Source organism: Oryzias melastigma, linkage group LG17 (genome assembly GCF_002922805.2).
Source record: "Oryzias melastigma strain HK-1 linkage group LG17, ASM292280v2, whole genome shotgun sequence".
In the NCBI taxonomy this organism is placed as follows: domain Eukaryota; kingdom Metazoa; phylum Chordata; class Actinopteri; order Beloniformes; family Adrianichthyidae; genus Oryzias; species Oryzias melastigma.
The window spans coordinates 22200147-22218876 of record NC_050528.1 but is presented as its reverse complement, the minus strand read 5'-3'; the positions used below and the strand labels follow the sequence as shown (position 1 = coordinate 22218876).

At 37.8% G+C, this 18730-nt stretch overlaps 3 protein-coding genes and 1 long non-coding RNA gene across 6 annotated transcripts in view; 2 read left to right on the top strand and 2 right to left on the bottom strand.

Annotated features, from left to right (window-relative positions):
• The window catches only part of LOC118599904, a 24981-nt gene extending 23451 nt beyond the window's left edge, over positions 1-1530 (bottom strand). The window contains exon 1 of the long non-coding RNA XR_004949447.1: positions 1222-1530. This is a non-coding gene — a long non-coding RNA (uncharacterized LOC118599904). The remainder of the gene's footprint in view (positions 1-1221) is intronic.
• tgm1l1 (transglutaminase 1 like 1) overlaps positions 1-6161 on the top strand; it is a 25064-nt gene extending 18903 nt beyond the window's left edge. The window contains exons 9-14 of the mRNA XM_024273390.2: positions 2124-2316; positions 2436-2589; positions 2819-3103; positions 4197-4357; positions 4437-4573; positions 4659-6161. Coding sequence (XP_024129158.1) covers positions 2124-2316; positions 2436-2589; positions 2819-3103; positions 4197-4357; positions 4437-4573; positions 4659-4803 — 1075 coding nt within the window. The 3' untranslated portion in view covers positions 4804-6161. The remainder of the gene's footprint in view (positions 1-2123; positions 2317-2435; positions 2590-2818; positions 3104-4196; positions 4358-4436; positions 4574-4658) is intronic.
• Positions 6162-6563: 402 nt separating this feature from the next.
• On the bottom strand, positions 6564-14000 carry abhd4 (abhydrolase domain containing 4, N-acyl phospholipase B). 3 transcript variants are annotated; one of them, XM_024274450.2, is made up of 9 exons: positions 13810-13992; positions 13197-13223; positions 11548-11633; positions 11366-11470; positions 11003-11291; positions 9681-9862; positions 9496-9607; positions 8416-8602; positions 6568-6895 (listed from the first exon to the last, which is right to left on the bottom strand). In XM_024274450.2, the coding sequence occupies exons 1-9, from the start codon at positions 13926-13928 to the stop codon at positions 6806-6808; spliced, it is 1197 nt and encodes a 398-aa protein (XP_024130218.1). In that variant the 5' UTR covers positions 13929-13992; the 3' UTR covers positions 6568-6805. The 3 variants fall into 3 exon arrangements, with proteins under 3 accessions (XP_024130220.1, XP_024130218.1, XP_024130219.1); XM_024274452.2 differs by lacking the exon at positions 13197-13223 and having other exon boundaries at positions 6564-6895; positions 11548-11662; positions 13810-14000; XM_024274451.2 differs by lacking the exon at positions 13197-13223 and having other exon boundaries at positions 13810-13990.
• Positions 14001-14760: 760 nt separating this feature from the next.
• On the top strand, positions 14761-17143 carry dad1 (defender against cell death 1). The gene is made up of 3 exons (XM_024273870.2): positions 14761-15073; positions 16316-16484; positions 16936-17143. The coding sequence occupies exons 1-2, from the start codon at positions 14863-14865 to the stop codon at positions 16444-16446; spliced, it is 342 nt and encodes a 113-aa protein (XP_024129638.1). The 5' UTR covers positions 14761-14862; the 3' UTR covers positions 16447-16484; positions 16936-17143.
• Positions 17144-18730: the final 1587 nt, after the last annotated feature.

The following is an 18730-nucleotide window of genomic DNA, read 5'->3' as shown; positions in this document are numbered from 1 at the left end:
TAATGTTGCTCTTATAAGTCGCACTTTTAAGGGAAAAGTGCCTCACTTATGCTGGGTTCGCACTGGACGCCGAGTGCAAGCGGAATTCGCTTCACCTCCAGTTCACTCCATACCCTTATTTTTTCGCGATAGTCATCAGGCACTTCTGCTCGATGCACCCCTGGCCAAACTATGCACGAAATCACATCTTATACTTTGAAAAATTTGGATATGAAAAACACAGAAAACTTCTTATTTTTAATCAAGAACCTTCACCATTTGGAACCGTCTGAACTCTAAGTTGAAACCTCAGAGAAATCATGCAGCTTTAATTATCTGCAGCTCCTCCTGCAGAAACACTGTCTGCAATGTGTTGTCAGTTTTTTTCCAAATCCCTTAGTGTTCCACTGGCTAGAGTTCGTTTTTAAACAAAAACAGATTAATAATTGTGATGTACAGAAATCTTTAGAGGCATTTTGCAAACTCTCTCTATTGGAAAAGATAATATGTGTTACACCAAAAAAGTTTTAGGCTTATGTTAACAGTTATTGGTATTCTGTGAGAACTCACCTCTTCTAAGAACCCACTCCAATGAAAATTTAGATTTTAATATATGTGGCCTTTTTCTGGTGATGGAGGACATACATTAAGAAAATTAAGCCAAAAACTGCATTTCTGAGTGTTTCTTAATTTAAATTGTTTGGGAATTAGAAGTAGACGGGAAAAAAAATGCTGTTTGAAGAAGCTTGCAGTCGTGACATAAACTATAAGTGACAGATCATTCCATTTTATTAGCTAGATCTAGATGACTAGATCCACGTCTTTGTTTTCCTCATCTGGTTCAAAACTGTACGTCTGGAAAGCTTCAATATTGCTCGACGTTTTGTTACACTGATAGTATTAAAGCAAACAATGGGAAGTGGGGGCCGGGTTGCTCTGCACCAACAATGTCACCCACAACTCAGATGCGAATTTTTAATAAACTACTGCCGCTCTGCAGAAACCATGTCCTTGAAAACAACATAAATTTTAAGGTTTTGGCTCACAGCTGGTGAGGCATTGACGTCATCACGCAGATTTATAAACATATGAACCCTACAGAACAGCTTGTTCACCATTTAATTGACAATAATTAAAGTGCTTTCTTTAAAATTTCAATTTCAACATTTTTCTTTCATTATAAACTGTAGCATAGAAACAAAAAATCACCCAAATTCTTATTATTGACAAACTTTTACTTACAAATGAAGTCCATGCGAAGCTCCTTCATATGAATAACCTGTTGGTACAAGTCTTCCTTTTCAGTTTTAAAAGTCTCTTTGACCAGATGAAGATCATTACTTGTGACATATCTCCACAAATTGCCGAGTTTAGACACGTGATCTTCCATTTAGAAAACAATGCTAAACAATAAAGAATATCTAGACAGCTCCACTTGACTTGCTACCTCTAACTCTATTATTGTTTAGCTGCGAAGTCACATTCTCTGGACTCATTAGCTCCCTCTGCCTTGGGGGGGGTGTACTGCGGGGTGGTAGGCAGACTGTGGGCCTCGCCGAGTGCATTTTTTAAAGCGCATTTTTAGCGGATCAATAGATTAAATGAGTCACAATGTGGCACCAGTGTGATCAGACAGATGGTGAAAAATAAAAAAATGAAGTAATCAAAAATAAATCGTCTTTTGTGATGATAGAAAGACTAAAACAGTACAGCTGCAGTTCTGGTCAGTGTGTGCATCACAGGTTTCCACTGCCTCACCTGCTCATCTCTTATGTATTTTGATCAGGAAACTTGTAAATTTACTACTTTTCTTCTGAAGAAACGTGATCACGCAAAAGACTTGTCTAAATAATATTTGATTTTTATTTTTAATAACACAAAAGTATATTAATCTTATTTAGTTAGTCTTTTTTAAGCCATATATTGCTGGTGAGGCAGCAAAATATGGCTGCCTCCCCTGGCTGGACATCACTGGACATCAAAATGGAGCTTTCAATACAATAAATTGTTGTTAGCAAATGTTAAATAAAACTACATAAATACATTTGCTATTAAACCAAAAAATAATCATTAATAGTGAAAGAAGTAATAAAATGAAACAAATCTCTCAATATTTATTTGATTCTGGCTTTGTATAATTTAAGGAACTTCCATGTTTGGAATGACTGCTGGATGGCCAGACCAGACCTGCCTCCGGGTAATGGAGGCTGGCAGGCTGTTGACTCCACCCCCCAGGAGACGAGCCAGGGCACATTCCGCTGTGGCCCCGCCTCCGTCAATGCCATCCGCTCTGGTCATGTTTACCTAAAACACGACGCTCCTTTTGTCTTTGCTGAGGTGAGATGTCAGTCCTGATGGGAGAAGGAATTTTCATCCCAAGCAAAAGAAAATTGAAAAAAATGTAGTGAATCCTGAAAAAGCTGATCTTTTTTTTATTTTATTTTTTGTCTCTTCAGGTCAACAGTGATAAAATTTACTGGCAGAAGAACCTGGACGGTACTTTCAGTCAAATCCACAGTGAGAAGAGAGCCGTGGGCCACTGCATCAGCACCAAAGCAGTGGGTTCTGATGATCGGGAAGACATCACACTCCTGTACAAACCCCCAGAAGGTACTGGCTGTCAAATTTGACTTGACTAATTGCCACCTAAGATTAATTTCCCAGACCTGGATATAATATCCCATGAACTTTCAGATCCCGTTTGCTTACCAGCCTCATCCACTCTTCACACTATGAGAAATAAGCCTTACTGTTTGCTTTGTTTGGAAAGAGTGCACAGCATACTTCTGCTTCTTTCAATAAATCTTCCATTCCTATCCCCTCCATCTTTCTCCACTAGGTTCAGAGGAGGAGCGCATCGCTGTGGAGACCGCTAGTCGCTATGGCAGCAAGCCAGAGGTGTATTCTGCGCCCATGGCGGAGGATGTATGTGTGGAGATGAAAATGGATGGCGAGGGGCCCCGCATCGGATCCGATGCACAGTTGAGCATTGTGGTGAAGAACATGAGCTCGGAACCCCGTCGTGCAACTCTGCACAGCCAGGTGGCTGTCATGTACTACACGGGCGTGCTGAAGAATGCTATAAAGAAGGACCAGATACCAGTGGAGCTTTTGCCCAATGAAGGTTTGCTGCACTTTTTTCATCCTTTTCTTATAAATATATAAAAAAAAAAACTAAAGCTGCTAGGAAACATTTCATGGCCGTCAGGTGATAAACCTCTTTCGCCACCCCCTCCTTTGCTGCTACATCCTCCTCACTCCCCCATCTGACCTTGTCACCCATGTCAGAGCAGCACATGTCAATTCATATGAAAAAACAAACAGAATTTTTTTTTTTTTTCAAAGTGGCAGCTTTTCGCTTTGTTTATCTCCATAGTAACCATTCTATTTTTTGGTCCACTGGTGATGATGAACAGATCTATGTCATTCTTAGAAGAATCAGCAAAAGTACATTTTTGTATTTCCTTAGCAACGGAGGATCTTGTTAACTACACCCACATTCCTAATATGTTCATATCTTGTGTTATATATATCATTTCGTTCAGCTTGAGCCCAATAGATCAAGTATTAGATTTTCACAGTTGTACAATAAAAAATGTGATGACAACAGGGGAACGCCACTTTTGCTAGCTTTCTATGCTAACGGAACCCAATCAAAAAAAAGGCAGAATAATTAATTAAACCCGATGATGTTGAACATACTTTAATTAAGGGGTATGTGTCAGTCAAAATACTATTTATTGATTTATTTTTGGAAAACACACAAAAAAACTGAGAAATTCCTAAAAAATTACTACATTAAAGATGGTATAGATATTAAACTTTGCCAAATAAATAAATAAAATCCAAGCTTTAAGTAATGTAAATAAATTTGAGAAATTTATGGTGACGTTTGTAGGAATAATTTTGAGTCTATGCGATTACATCTAGGGGTTTATTTGGCCAATTCATCACTTTTGTTTTTAAATGTGCTTCAATACGGAAGTCAGATTTTTTTTATGTAATCAGCCATGTGCTATCAGGGGTTGGGATTACTTTTTTTCAAGTAACAACCATTGATAATCATGTATGAAAATGTACATGTCTATGAAAAAAGTAAAAGAAAGTTTGTGAAATATAATCACTTAAAATGCTAAATTTCATTGTTTAGCGGCATAAAAAAACATGCAAACAAAGATTTCCTTTTGTCAAACCCCCGCTCTAATCTCTTCAAACAGAAAAGACCATTGAGTGGGTTCTGCCCTACCAGCAGTACCAGGACCAGCTGGTGGACCAGGCTGCACTGATGATGACCCTGTCTGGTCGGGTCACCGAAACCAAGCAAGTGCTCGCCAACCAGATGACTTTCAGGCTGCGTACGCCTGACCTCAAAATAACGGTTAGTAACATCTTTTTACGAAATATTTTGTACTTTTCCAGCAATTTTTTTCATATAATTTGACTTTTTAATGTGGCAGCCTCTGGGAGAAGCTGTAGTTGGTAAAGAAATGTCAGCCAAGATTACCTTCACCAACCCGCTGCCGCGTACTCTGAAGGGAGTTCTGTTCAGAGTGGAGGGCCTGGGACTTCAGAAGGGTCATGAAGTGGTTGTCGGGTGAGGAAGGGCGCTTTTTCTCCCCTTTTCTTTGCCTTATTAAAAAATAAATTAATAAATAAAACAAACTCTCTTCCCTTCTCAGCGATGTTGGCGGCCACTCCACTGTGACCCTGACCGAACACTTCATCCCCACCCAGCCCGGAACCAGGAAGCTGGTGGCGTCTCTGGACTGTAAACAACTCTCACAAGTCCACGGAGTCGCCGACATTGTTGTTCTTGAAAACTGAGATTTTTGTTGTTGTTGTTTTATACGAGTGAGGAATAATTCTACAGTGTGCTAACATCTTTTTATACTTTTGGGAGATTTTTGATATTTTAAGTATTAACAGGCTTTTATTTTTTTAAGTAGCCTACACTTTGCCCTGCTGTAGTAAAACAAACGAGCAGGGTCTAAAATACAAACAAAACTTTATTAACAATGTATATTAAAGTTACAAATCTAATACTAATGCACTTCAGGACACTGAGCAAAGCACATGAAGCTGCAAATCTTGCTCATTTAATGATAATGTACTGCTCTTAAAGACCCACTGATGAAAATTGTGTTTTTTTAACATGTTCTTGTGGCATTTTTCTCACAGTGGAGGTTAATATGTAAAGCAAGTTAAGCTTAATATTGCATGTCTGAATATTTCTTTATAGAAATCAAAGTGACTTTGGAGCAAAAAACTCGTAGCTCCTATATTGCTCGCTGTTGCTAACAGATGGATGATGGGAAGTGGGGGTGGGTTTGCCAACAGTCCCGCCTACAAGTCAGAGAAACTACACTATTTTGGGGATTTTGGCTAAAAATGAGCCAATCATTATTCAAAATATGATCAGTGAGACTTTAAAACTCGTCTTAATGTGAAAAGTTCAGATGAAATGAAGGTTTTCTTTCATGAAGGGAGGGGACTGTGAAATGTTTTGTTTCACACAAATGAATATTTAAAAGCATTTTTCTGTATCCCATTTAGCTTTTAAATGAAAAGTTGAAAAATAGTCCCTTAAGTCCTCACTTTACTTTTTTTGTGTGTATAATAAGTGTTTATGTACTAGAACTAGGGGTGTGTATTGGCAAGAGTCATGACACGATACCAAGACAGTACCACACTATATTTCACTATTTTTTATAAATTATGACCTAAGAATGAATTATTAATACATTTTTCACTTAAGTAAAATACATGTTATTTAATAATAAGTTCTGCAACTGTATTTCATAAAAAAGTTGATTTTACCCAAGCAAATTCGTGGTGCTTTTATTTTGATAACTTTGGAAATATTTAAGTGGATGACAAAAGTAATGCTGAACTACATGTTTACTTTTAAATAATTCATTAAATATCACCTCTGCAGTGTTTTAAATCGATACAAGTACCAAATAAAGTATCGTGATATTTCACTGAATCGATATTTTCTTACTCCCTTAAATAGAACGGATACACTGCAGTTCCTCCGGTTCTGTCTTCTAACATCAGCACTCAATGTATAATGTGAAGGAAACTATATATAACCATAACACTTATCTATATTATCTTTCATGAATGTTTTTTTTTTTTGTATAATTTGTGTTACGTCTGTAATAAAAGTCACTAAAACCTGACCCGTGATTCGCTTATTACACCAGATCACTCAGGATAAAGGTTAGGCCCAGTTAAAGTGATGCAATCCGGGCGTCACGCAGGAAACGGGCAGCTCTGCAATCGAACAGTTTTATTGCCGAATAATGTTTGGTAAAAGCTTACCTTCAGCAAGTGACTAATTCCAGTGATGCGTTTCATCAGTCAAAGTGACGGATGATGGAATTCTTGGATACTCCCAGGTGGTAAAGTCAAAGAGATGCAGCCATTAATCAAGAAGCTCCAAAATGGACCTTTTAAAAGTTTTCAGTCGTTCATTTTACAAGCTCTTACCTCTGATAAAGACAGATCTTTTTGCTGCTAATGCACTCCAACTGTCGGGGTTTGATTTTGATAGAAGTAACAAAAATGACCTCAGTTACTAATCTCTCTTGATGTTCACATTTTTATTTTTGTAAAAGTTATAAAACACACACAGTGTGACAGATGGAGGAGAAACAAAAAAATTAGGCACATGTGAAAAATCTGAACATATGGCCATCTGGCTGATTGATAAATACATTATAAATAAAGTTTTACTATGTTTTGACACGGACAAACGCCACGTGATTCTTTATCTCCTGGCAAATACAGTTTATATACAGTACAATCTGTAATTTCCAACACTTCAGTCCACAGACTTGCATATATTCTCCACTACTTTGTTGAATTCCTCTGGCTGGTCGGCGTACACGTGGTGGGAGGCTTCATCTATAAGCTGTGGAGTTAAAAAAACATTCAGGGGGTTATTAAAATACTTTTGTACCTTATTTTTCAAAGTACAAGTCGCTTTTTTTAATGGTTTGGCTGGGGTTGCGACTAATGCTATGTACACAGTGGGTTTGGAAACACGCATTCAAGCGACCACTTCTAATAAAATGTCTATGTAGACATCTATTTTGGGCTTCCGCATTCAAAAGTCTTGCATGTCACTATGCAAGCTTTTGAGTCTGTTTGTGGGCTTTACGTACAAACTGATTAAACACGCTTTGAAAGTTAAACCGGTCAAACTTTGATCCATCAGGGACTCATATTTGATTACGACGTATGGATAGTGTCCTTTTCTAAACACAGAAGCACCAACTGTTTAAAAATGATGAAAAACCAGTTAGTATCTGGCGCGCACCAGATCATATCTGGTGCTCAACAGTTAGTATATGGTCCTCACTTGTTAGTATCGGGTGAGCACCAGATACTAACTGGTGCGCCCCAGTTAGTACCCAAAAGCTCACCAGATAGTAACTACTGCTCACCCGATACTAACTAGTGCGTACCAGTTAGTACCCAAATGCTCACCAGATAGTAACTGGTATGCATCAGTTAGTACCCGAATGCTAAAAAGATAGTAACTGGTGTGTACCAGTTAGTAGTTGAATGCTAACCAGATAGTATCAGATCCTCATCAGATAATAATTGGTGTGCACCAGTTAGTACCCAATTGCTAACCAGATAGTAACTGGTGTGTACCAGTTAGTAGTTGAATGCTAACCAGATAGTATCTGATGCTCACCAGATAATAACTGGTGTGCACCAGTTAGTACCCGAATGCTAACCAGATAGTATCTGATGCTCACCAGATAATAACTAGTGTGCACCAGTTAGTACCCCAATGGTCACCAGTTGTATCTGGTGCTCACCAGATAGTAACTGGTGCGCACCAGTTAGTACTCGAATGCTAACCAGATAGTATCTGGTGCTCACCAGATAGTAACTGGTGCACACCAGTTAGTACCTAGTGAGCATCAGGTACTAACTGATGTGCACCAGTTAGTACCTGAATGCTAACCAGATAGTATTTGATGCTCACCAGATAATAACTGGTGTGCACCAGTTAGTACTCGAATGCTAACCAGATAGTATCTGGTGCTCACCAGATAGTAACTGGTGCGGACCAGTTAGTACTCGAATGCTAACCAGATAGTATCTGGTGCTCACCAGATAGTAACTGGTGCGCACCAGTTAGTACCCAAATGCTCACCAATTGTATCTAGTGCTCACCAGTTCGTATTCGATGCACACCAGTAGTATCTGGTGTGCATCAATTAGTAACCAAAAACTTTTTTTCTAACTTTTTTTTTTCTTAACTTACATTTTTTTCTTCTTCGATGTCCCTTTAAGGGCTCCGTAACAGTGCGATATATCGCTTTATTTTGCTTTTTTATTACATCTGCGACTTATACTCTGAAGCGACTTATAGTCCAAAAATCACTAATCCTTTTTTTTCCAAGTTCCACTTACCATGACTCTGGTGTGAGCCTTGCCCCTTATCTCTGCCGCTTTGTCCCCGGATGAGCTGCTCACCCAGGACACTGCTCCGTACAGCATGGTGACAGGCATGGAGGGGGGCAGCAGGTGGACTCGCTGAAGCATGGGTCTTTTAGCCCAACCCAGGGACTCTGACATGGCCCGGAAACCCACCTCACCACTAGAGGAGGCGGAGCCACACAAAGGGAGAAGCACAGGGAAAGGTCAACGTTTGCTTGTATGTTTAGCCAATCAGAAAAGAGCTTGAAGGATGTGAGGCTAAAGCCACCAAGATAGCAAAATAACCAATCAGTGAGGCAACAGCTGATAAAAAAATGAATCACAGAGCAGCTGTCAACTCTTACCAGCAATATGACTCAATGAAAAATACAAGAGCAAAAGTTTGAAAGGGAGTCTTGTTCTTAGATTAGATTTTTAGAGGTTTTTTTTTTGTTTCTTAGAGTTCCTGATAAACCGACTGCCTAAAGACATACAATTATTATTTAAAAGTAAAACTGATCTATGTACTTGCTCAAACAATTATTTATTTTTTAACAATTTAATATCAGGTGAATTGCTTTATCAGGAGATGATTCATGATATTCAATGCAGCTCAGAAAAAATCAAACGAAAGGGAAAAAATGTAACTTTTGAACCGGGTTTTTATAAACCTCAAAAAGAAAGAGAATCTTTCAACAACTGATGCCAAAACACTCAATAATTCCATTACAATATTTAATTTGCCTTGTTTGGTTATATTTTCTACTTTTACAAGAGGCTTTTTTTAGTTAAATGGCAGAAAAATATTATTTCATTATTAAAAATATGAATTATTTAATTAAAAACTAACTGAAAGTATATTTCTGCCTAAAAAACATTTAAAAGTAAAACTTTTTGCTTTAAAAATATATTTATTTTCTTGAATTTTGTGTCAACATTTTTTTAAGAATCATTGTGGAACATAGGCCAATTACTCACTTTTTCAGTTGCATTATGGGTACTTTAGAACTACATGTATTCTAAAGAGAAAGAAATCTTGTTTACTGGAAAGAGATGCGGTCTTTTACCACATACCTTGGAGTCTGTGCGTTACAGTGATAGATGTACTGTGTCATCGTGTCGTCATCAAACAAATCTTCAAACTTCCTCTTGAAATCGGGCCGGAATCTGTTCACCAACCCGGGGCCTGAGTCAGAAAGAAATGATGAGTCATCAACGTCACATCCGGTGCAAAGTGAGATGAGATTTCGTCCTCTCACCCCATGGGCCCGCTGCTCTGATGACGGCCAGCGGGTTGAAGAAGGAAACGATCGACGCGATGACTTTCACCCAGCGTGGCGGGCGAAAGGTCTTCACTGCTTCTGGGCCTTGACTCTCCTGGTTCTCTGCTTTGGGTCTCTCCGGGAAGCCCCACGGGTCCACCAGGATGAGATGCGACACCCTGAAAAAAACATCAAAGAAAAAAGGAATTTTTCTACTCTTTTATGACACCTTGCTTGGGAGCAAATTTTAGACTTAAATGCTTTAGATGGGAAGCTGCTTTCATCATTACAGTAAAGTAGAAGGTGTCTGGTTTGAAAATGGCAAAGTCTGCATACCACGGGAAAATGGCAACTGAATTGACTTAATTTGGTTGGAACAGCAGGTAAGGCATTTTCTGTGGGTGAGGTCATAGGTGCTCTGTCCATCTCTATATACTGTCAATGGTTCAGACTGATTTGGACCAATCACTGCTTACTGACATCGTCTGGCTCCAACATGGCAGTGTCCATATTGTGTAAAAAAAGAATAGATAAAATTTTGTTGGAGCCAGAAGTGTCGTTTTTTTCGGGACTTTCTCAAAGTACCATGTTTTTTGGAAGTACTGCGAAAAAAAATAAAAATAAACACTGTATTTTCTGAGATACAAGTCGCAGACACACACAAAATAAATAAAAAAAAAAAATAATAATGAACCAAATACTGGTAAAAAAAGGACATTTCATCTTGAAAGGCAAATAATTAATAATAGACTGACTATATGCACGTTTCTCTACCATAACTGTATTTAGCTTCATGAAACATAGCAAGAAATTAGTATATTAGAGCAACATGTGAACAATGATTACGATAACCATCGCATTAAGAACATGATAACAACTCATCTAAACTCTTTATTTCATATGAAATCACTAAATACAATGAATTCTTCATCGTCTGTGTCTTTTAGAACAATTCCACTGAGGATGTCACTTCTTCTGCATTGCTATCAGTAGCAAATATTGATAATCACACCTACAGTGCCCTCTAGTGGTTACTAGTTTGAAAATACATAAACACGTGCAATTTTTAAAATCATATGTAAGTTGCACCTGAGTATAAGTCATGCCCTTTTATAAAAAAACAAGCAAAAAAAAAAAATGCAACTTATACACCAAAAAATACGGTGAGTGATTTTCTATGGGTGATGTCACACTAACTCAGTCTGGTTTTCATATTGTTTTTTAATCCCTTTGACCACCTTATCTATCCCTATTAAATACATCTGTTTGATATGCAGCTGCTTTTAGATTTATTTGTTTTTTTTCATCCACTCGGTTACCTTGAAGGATACTGGATGGCATAGGAGGTCGCCAGGTACCCTCCAAGACTGTGTCCCAGTAATATCATCTTCTCCAGCCCCACAGACTCCCTCCATTGTTCGATGGAGTCAACGAACTGCTCCTCTGCCTTTGCAGCATCCGAGGGGAAGTGAGGTCGGGAGCTCCTCCCAAAACCCAGGAGGTCGAAGGCGTGGACGGGCCGCGAGCGGCTCAGGCTGTCAAGGTTTCGGATCCATAAGCCGACGCCCCCTCCGAAGCCGTGAACCATCACCAGGGGAGTCTTAGGCGCTACAGAGAAAAGGAAACGTGAGTCTGAGGAGCTCAGAGAGAAGCTCGCCATGATGATTGACAGAAGTCCGTACGTTGTTCTGATGGTTTGTTAACCGTCTTGTTGCTAAGAGTCAGAGTCCATATGCGGTCCTGATTTGGGAGCTTCACAAACCTGGCCCATAAATCATTCCGAATACCTGGTAAAAGTAGGAGAATGACTTGTAGTTATGTGATCAACTACAACAAACAGCACTGAAGGAAGTGAGCCGCTTACAGGAAAGTATCTTGGACTCGGCAGTCTTCAGGAGGGACATGGAGGTTGGACGCCAGGAAGGCCACCAACTGAAGTAGGAACTTGACCTGAGCCAGAGGACATTAAAGGAAAAGATCTGTCAAGAGGGAAATGATTATAAATAGGAGAGAGTTCAGCACACGCGGGTTACACAATGCAGCCGGTCCTGGCAGGAGTCCAATGTTAGTCAGTCAGTATTTGCACACATGAGAAGACGTGAGTCACAGGGCAAAGCCAACATGCTGTAAAGTGACACAGCAGCTAAAGACCCACTCCGACCATCTTCTGATCTATTATTAAAGCATTCTTAGTGTTCTTTTCATTTCAAGTATGTTGATTTTTGGCAAAAATTTGAAAAAGATTACGAACAAAAGGAGAGGTTTTTGAAGGACTGCATTAGAAATTCGCCTCTAAGTAGTGGGACCTCGGAGCAATCCCGCTCCCCTTCCCATCACCCATCTGTTTACCCCACGAGTCTGCAAACCTGAGGCTCTTCTAATCCTCCATTATGGCTCCTTTGCTTTAAAGAAAAATGCTAACAATGTGAATAAATATATATATATTTTTTTTATTTTAACATGAGTAAAAAATAACTGTCACTGCTGACATAACACTAAATCAAGAGAGCTTTGAAAGTCCTCAAAACGTCAGATAATTGAGCCAAATGATGGTAAAAGGTAGAATCTATTGATGCTTTTTTTAATACATTTAAACTTTTATCTTATGTGTAGTTGCAATTCAGAGGCAAAGTTCTTAAATTATAAATGCAACTAAATCTACCATATCAGGTTCTTCCTTGACACTGGGTGTATTTTATTTTGAAAGGAACTTGTATGTTCTGCTGTTAAAAGTAGTAAACTGTGATAGAAATATTAGACTATTTTAACTTAATTATTGTAAATGTCTTTAAGCTAGGTTTAACCGACACAAAAACATAAATAATGTGTGTTTTTCTAAACGACAAAGTGGGACTTTGTGGTTCTGACTGGGTTTTGGTCACTTACAGACTGGACTCCAAGGCTCTTTTAGCCTTAAAAACTTAAATTAATCATTAATTGTTTCTAGCTAAAAGGATTTTTTAAAAAGCGTTGTTTTCTATGACATAGTTTCGGCAGAGCGGCAGGAGTTGATCAGAAATTCACCTGAGTTATGGGTGGTACCATAGGCGCAGAGCAACCCCGCCCCCCCTTCCCCTCCCGGTTGCTGAGAGCTCTGTGTTTACACTCTCTCCTACTGGCTTACAGCCCCAACCAAACATTATTAGTGCAACAAAAATGGCGAGAAATATCGGAGCTATCCAGCTTTGTCATGGAAATTGAAGATGTAGTCATCTACAAAAGGATGCATCAAAATGGGGCGGAGCCAAGAGCTTGTGGCCCGTCCCAAATACACCCTTTCTTTCTCATCTTTCCTTGGTTCATTTTGAATAAAGAAAAAAAAATTTTTTTTTTGAATAAAGAAATACTCAAAAATGCAATTTTAACCTTAAATATCTTAATGTATGTTCTCCACTGGGACAAAAATACCACAAGAACATATTTAAAACAATTTCCATCGGAGTGGGTCTCCCTCTGAATACCTGATCTTAATTATTTTGCAACCATTGGATGACAATATTTTAGCATTCTTACCAATTGTTCTTTGTTTTATTTTCCAACCTGCAAGAAGGAGGAAACTGCGTTCAGGTGGTTTCCTGGAGCTAAGGCCGATCCCCTTATGTTTTTGCTTATTCCATGAATGGAAAAGGTTAAAAGAAAACAAATCAACTGAGCAGTTGGATTTCGCTGAGTCACGTTAGAGTTCCTCCCTCCACTTGGGCAAAGTTTACGATAAAACCTGTTTGTCAAGACTTTTTAATTGAGAATAATGGCTGCATAACAAAGAAAGACACTCCTACATAATTTATCAGTGAAATATTTCTATATAATAATTGCCCATTATGTAAAATCACTGATAAAACATGAATACTTTACTAATGTCTTGATTTATCACAGCCAATTACATTTTATAATATAAAACTAACTTAGTAGTGGGTTGCTAAATTCAGAATTTCCTACAGTAGATAAATTTGTCCATATAAATACAGTACATAATTTTCAAAAATTTACGATACTGTCGCAAAACAATAACAGCTATTTGGTAATAGCCAGAATGTAATGCGTTTGTTTTGAGCTTCCGCGTTTCAAGGCTACATTGTTGATGAAGTGTGTTACGTAAAGTGTGCAAGCTAGCAAAGTTACTCACTCTGACTCGCAGTCGTCTGTCATAGGAGCTGCGGTGCTGGTAGAATCCATTGATTGGCATTCACTAGTCGCTACATTCAGTTTAGGTTCTGACCATGTTCTACTATTACCTTTAGTCATGTAATAACGAGCTCCAATGTTTTATAATCTGTATACCCCTGCGTCACATGACCGGAAGACAAAGATTGTGTCTGCTAAAGATGCTTCACTTTGAGCTAGAACTATGAACTGGGCTGACGCATAGACTGTAAAAATTTTATTATTTCTTATTTTATATAAAGTCTATGGGCTGACGTTGATTCGTATCATTTTTTTTGTAAACCCACATGGTTTGTATTTTAATAAAAATAATAATAATGAAAAACAATGCTGGACTTACTTAAAAGTTATCTAAAATTTTAAATTTAAAAATTGAGAACTAAATAAGCAAAAATGTTAAAATCAAACTATTAAGATTTTTTTAAACTGGAGGGAAACCAGAAAAAGAAAGTATAAGTTTGGTTTAAAATGCTACCTTTCCTTCTCCCTCTTTACTCAACAGTGTCAAAAGTTGTTTTGTTGTTATTCTGTACAGAACCCCGAGACATGACAAAAAAAAAATAAATAAAAAAAAAATTGCTCCCTCAAATTTATATCTGTTGTGACAAAATTAATGTTTTGTGTGCACACAAACGAGTGTTATAGTATCTTTAATGTGTACACAAATGGAAGTTCCGTAAACAAATACAATTTTGTGTGCCAAAAAAAATTCCACAAAACACATAAAGTAATATTTTATCAGCACAACATACGAGATTGGTGCCACAAAATGATCATTTGTGCACAAACATACAATTTAATGCTTTATTTTTTTTTTTTAATAATCTCGTATTTATATATTTTTTATAAACACATTTATTTTAAATACAGTCAATGCCCAGAGTACTAAGTTCCGAGATATTCGGAACAAAATAGATGTAACACCAAAGTAGCTTCCGGTCTGCCGGGACACGTCACTTTTTGAGCCTTGCAAGTCTGTCCGCCAGCTCTGTGTTGCCAAATTAAACCCCAAAACATGTCTAACTCCGTCATATCGGTCATTTCTCGGTTTCTGGAGGAATACACGACCACGACTCCCAACAAGCTGAAGGTGGTGGACGCATACCTGCTGTATATCCTGTTAACCGGAGCGCTGCAGTTCCTGTACTGCCTGCTCGTTGGTACCTTCCCATTCAATAGCTTTCTGTCGGGCTTCATCTCGTGCGTGGGCTCTTTCATCCTAGCAGGTAAATACAAAAGTGGTTTGTATCTAAAATGTTTTACGGACCAGTTAGATGACTCTCCAGTCCGTCATCTCCTATGAAATGTGGCTTCTGAACTCACGGAGAGCTACAACGAGCTAGCTCACCAAGCTAACTTTGCCACTTCTGGATTAGCTTTCGACAACATTTTATTTGGTTTAAGCTAAATTAACGGATGGCATGATATAGCTATCAAAACAATGTTAATACTGAGCTATTTTTAATCTATAAAAAGAGATTTTAAAAAGTTTAATGTTTTTTTTTTTTAAATAATTATATATTTTTTCCTCTTAAACGAGTAAAATCCCAAAATGCTATGATTTTTTTTTTTCTGTAAAAGTCAAATATGGAGTGATGGGAGACATAGCAGCTTAATTTTTAAAATATTTTATTGTGAAACTGCCCGCATATTTTTGTTTACTTGCATCTGTTGTTCAATTTTTTTTTACTTGCTCATAATTTTCAATAAAGATTTTTTTTTTTGATGGGAATTTTTTTTTTTTTAATTTAAACTATATAACATTAATATGTTTGTTATGACACACTGCAGAATTTATTACATCCTAATACAAAAGTTCTAGTTGTTTTGCGGCTAAGGTTGTCATTTTTTTCTTTGAAAGTGAGTATTCATAATTTTCGAAATACTTGCGGTCAGGGTAGAACCTCTGTCTTGGCCACAGACTGGAGGAAAGGTTGGGGTTAGGATTATGATTAGGTTTGGGGTTAAAAACACCAAAAGCTACCCAAGTGCAGCCGTGTCTGCAGCTCACTGCTCCCTCAGGGATGCCTCAATTGCAGAGAAAACATTTCATCAGCTAAAGTTTAGCTTTAATTTTAAATATCTGTGACCAATAACAACATTTAGCCTTGGGCGCACTTAAAACATGTGTGGACAAAATTCCATCAGTATTTGTGTTGTCATACATAAAGATGTGTGACCAACATCAACCTTTTTCTTTTTCCTCAATGTTTATCGGTAAATTCTTCATTTACACAGCAGATGGTCAATACATTTTCAAATAATGTAATAGCACTTCTTTATAATTAGATCCTCAGTATAAATGTATTTTTTTATATAGAAAATTGTGCAGATTATAAAGTAACACAATATTTGCTTTTACGTTTCAGTAAAACACAGACGTTAGCAAAAGAAAGTTTTTAATTAAAATTGATTTTCTGACCTCCCAGAATAAAAAGTGACACTAACAGTTTTGTTTTTGTTTTCAGTATGTCTCCGAATCCAGATCAACCCTCAGAACAAAGGAGACTTCCTGTCCATCTCCCCAGAACGAGCCTTCGCTGACTTCCTATTCGCTCACACCGTCCTGCACCTCGTCGTGATGAACTTCATTGGCTAAAACAAAGAACCGATGCCTCTTCAGTTTCCCCCCCCAAGGTATTTGATTGTACATTCATCAGTTTGTTACTCCTTATTTTTTCAAAGTTTTGTTATTTTTTTAGGGGGTGAAAACCAATATAATCATTTATCCTCTGTTTTTATCACAATGTATTTTTTTAGAATGTCACCTTTTTTGCTGAAAACATTAATAACTTTTCAGTTTTACAATTACAATTGATTTATTTTAAGCAATCAAAAAAAAAAAACATGAAAGTGAAGGCAAATGAGAGAAATATTTATATATATCATACTTTGGTTATTAATTGGATGCAAAAAGAAAAAAATAAATAATCAGGGAATTAAACCAAAGACTAATGTTACTGTCATTATGTTAAAATGCTCATTTCTGATCACTAAAATAATCTGTTTTCTTGCTTTATATTGTTGTATGAATTGGATCCATAACTCCACTAATCCATGGCTTTTTTTTCTCTCTTCTATCACACAGATGACAACAAAATGAAGATTTTTTTATATCTGGAAAACTCCCCTGAAAGACTCGACGCTTCATCTGTTCATCTGGATGGAAAACTCTCACTTACACAAAAAGAGATTCAACACTTTTGTTTTTTTTCTGTCAAAATTTCTAAATCATTCCGTCTTTGTATTGATTCAGAAATAAAAAGGACTGTAATGAGATTTTTTTTTATTGGAAATGTCTCCTTGTCTCTTTTAATTAAATAGTTTAGCAGTCCAGTTTCACCCAGATGTAAATCATTAAACTTGTTCCGCGCCACATCAGAAAAAAACAAATTTAGAAAAGTTTTTAACAATGGAAAACATAAAAAAAACTTTGAGTTTGTTAGAAGGCCTTTGTTATCCAAGGTACCACAATTACGTTCAAGCTCCTTTCTCTAACTTTAAAGCATGGGGGTGTGATGATTTTGGGGCGATACTGGAGTCATAGGACCTGTGAACCGTTCACTCTTAACAGCTACATTCACACAGGCATATGGTGTTCACACTAGACAAACAGGGAGGGGCTTCTTCTCTTTCTACTGTTTACTAGCCCACTATTCGCCACTTAGTGTTGGAAGAGTCTATTCTGATAAATGAAAGACTTGGTGTCAATAATTCCATCTGGGCACAAAACGCGATCATTCATTTCTCCTTCGTGATCTATTTTCAGACAATTTTATGAATTTAAAAGGACGCAATGCATATGTCACCACCAAATCCAAGTCCCTGATTGGTCAAGATCAACCTGGTTTAGCTTTCAACAAGAGTTCCATGCTCACATGTTTTTACAGTCGTAGAAACTTGTGTAGCTATGTGATCGCAAGAGTTTTGAGTACGGAAGCCTGAAACGCTCATACTCTCACACCCTAAACCTGAGAGTGTGAGGGGTTGTAAGCTAGCAGGAGAGCATATTAACGGATAGCTTCTACTTAAGGGGGGATGGGAAGGCCAACAGCCCCGCCCACAAGTCAAAAGGCAAATTTCTAATGAACTCTCACCACTCTGCAGGAACTATGTCCCAGGTAACAACAGATTTTTTGAGTCTGGCTAAAAACGGCACCGTCATAATTATTATTGATTATCTTCTGATCTATTTCAAAATTGTTCCCCTGGGTCTTAAAGGTGTAGTTTTCTAGGTCATAGGTTCTGCAGAGCAGGAGTGAAAGGGTAACAAAACACTAAATCAACATTTTTTTTTAGCTGTTGACCTCTATAAATAAGGCTTTAAAAGTGCTGTTTGTTGGTCCTTGCCACATTTTTGGCAAATTAAAATAAACTTGTTTAATTCTTGAAATTATAGTCAAAAACTGCCTGTGTGCTGCCCCCTAGAGGTTGAAACGAGGTATTACAGTTGTGATTGGTCAACTGGTGTAAGTCCCACATCATTTCAGAGGTTTCACGTCATTATGCTCTGGAGCTCCAGAATAAAAGCCCCGTCCATCATTGATTCTGTAACGGTCGGTTGTTATCATGTTAGCTTTAGCGTGTTTTGGAGGTGTATCGCCTCCGGCTGTCAAAAATCTACTGGCTTGCAAAACTTTCCAGTGGACTTGGAAGTTAGGCAACAGTAGTTTGGTGCATTTGACATTGAATCCAGTGATCTCCATCCTAGTGATGGATGCACTGAATGCTTCACTCGGGAATGTTAGCATTTATTAGCTATGGTGCTAGCTGCATTTGACCACTCTCAGACGCGGCTCCCCATCGGTCCTGCAAACTCTCTGCAACACTTTACAAGTGTAGCCTCCTTTAGAGGGAGAGTAGACGAGGAAAATAAAGATGTC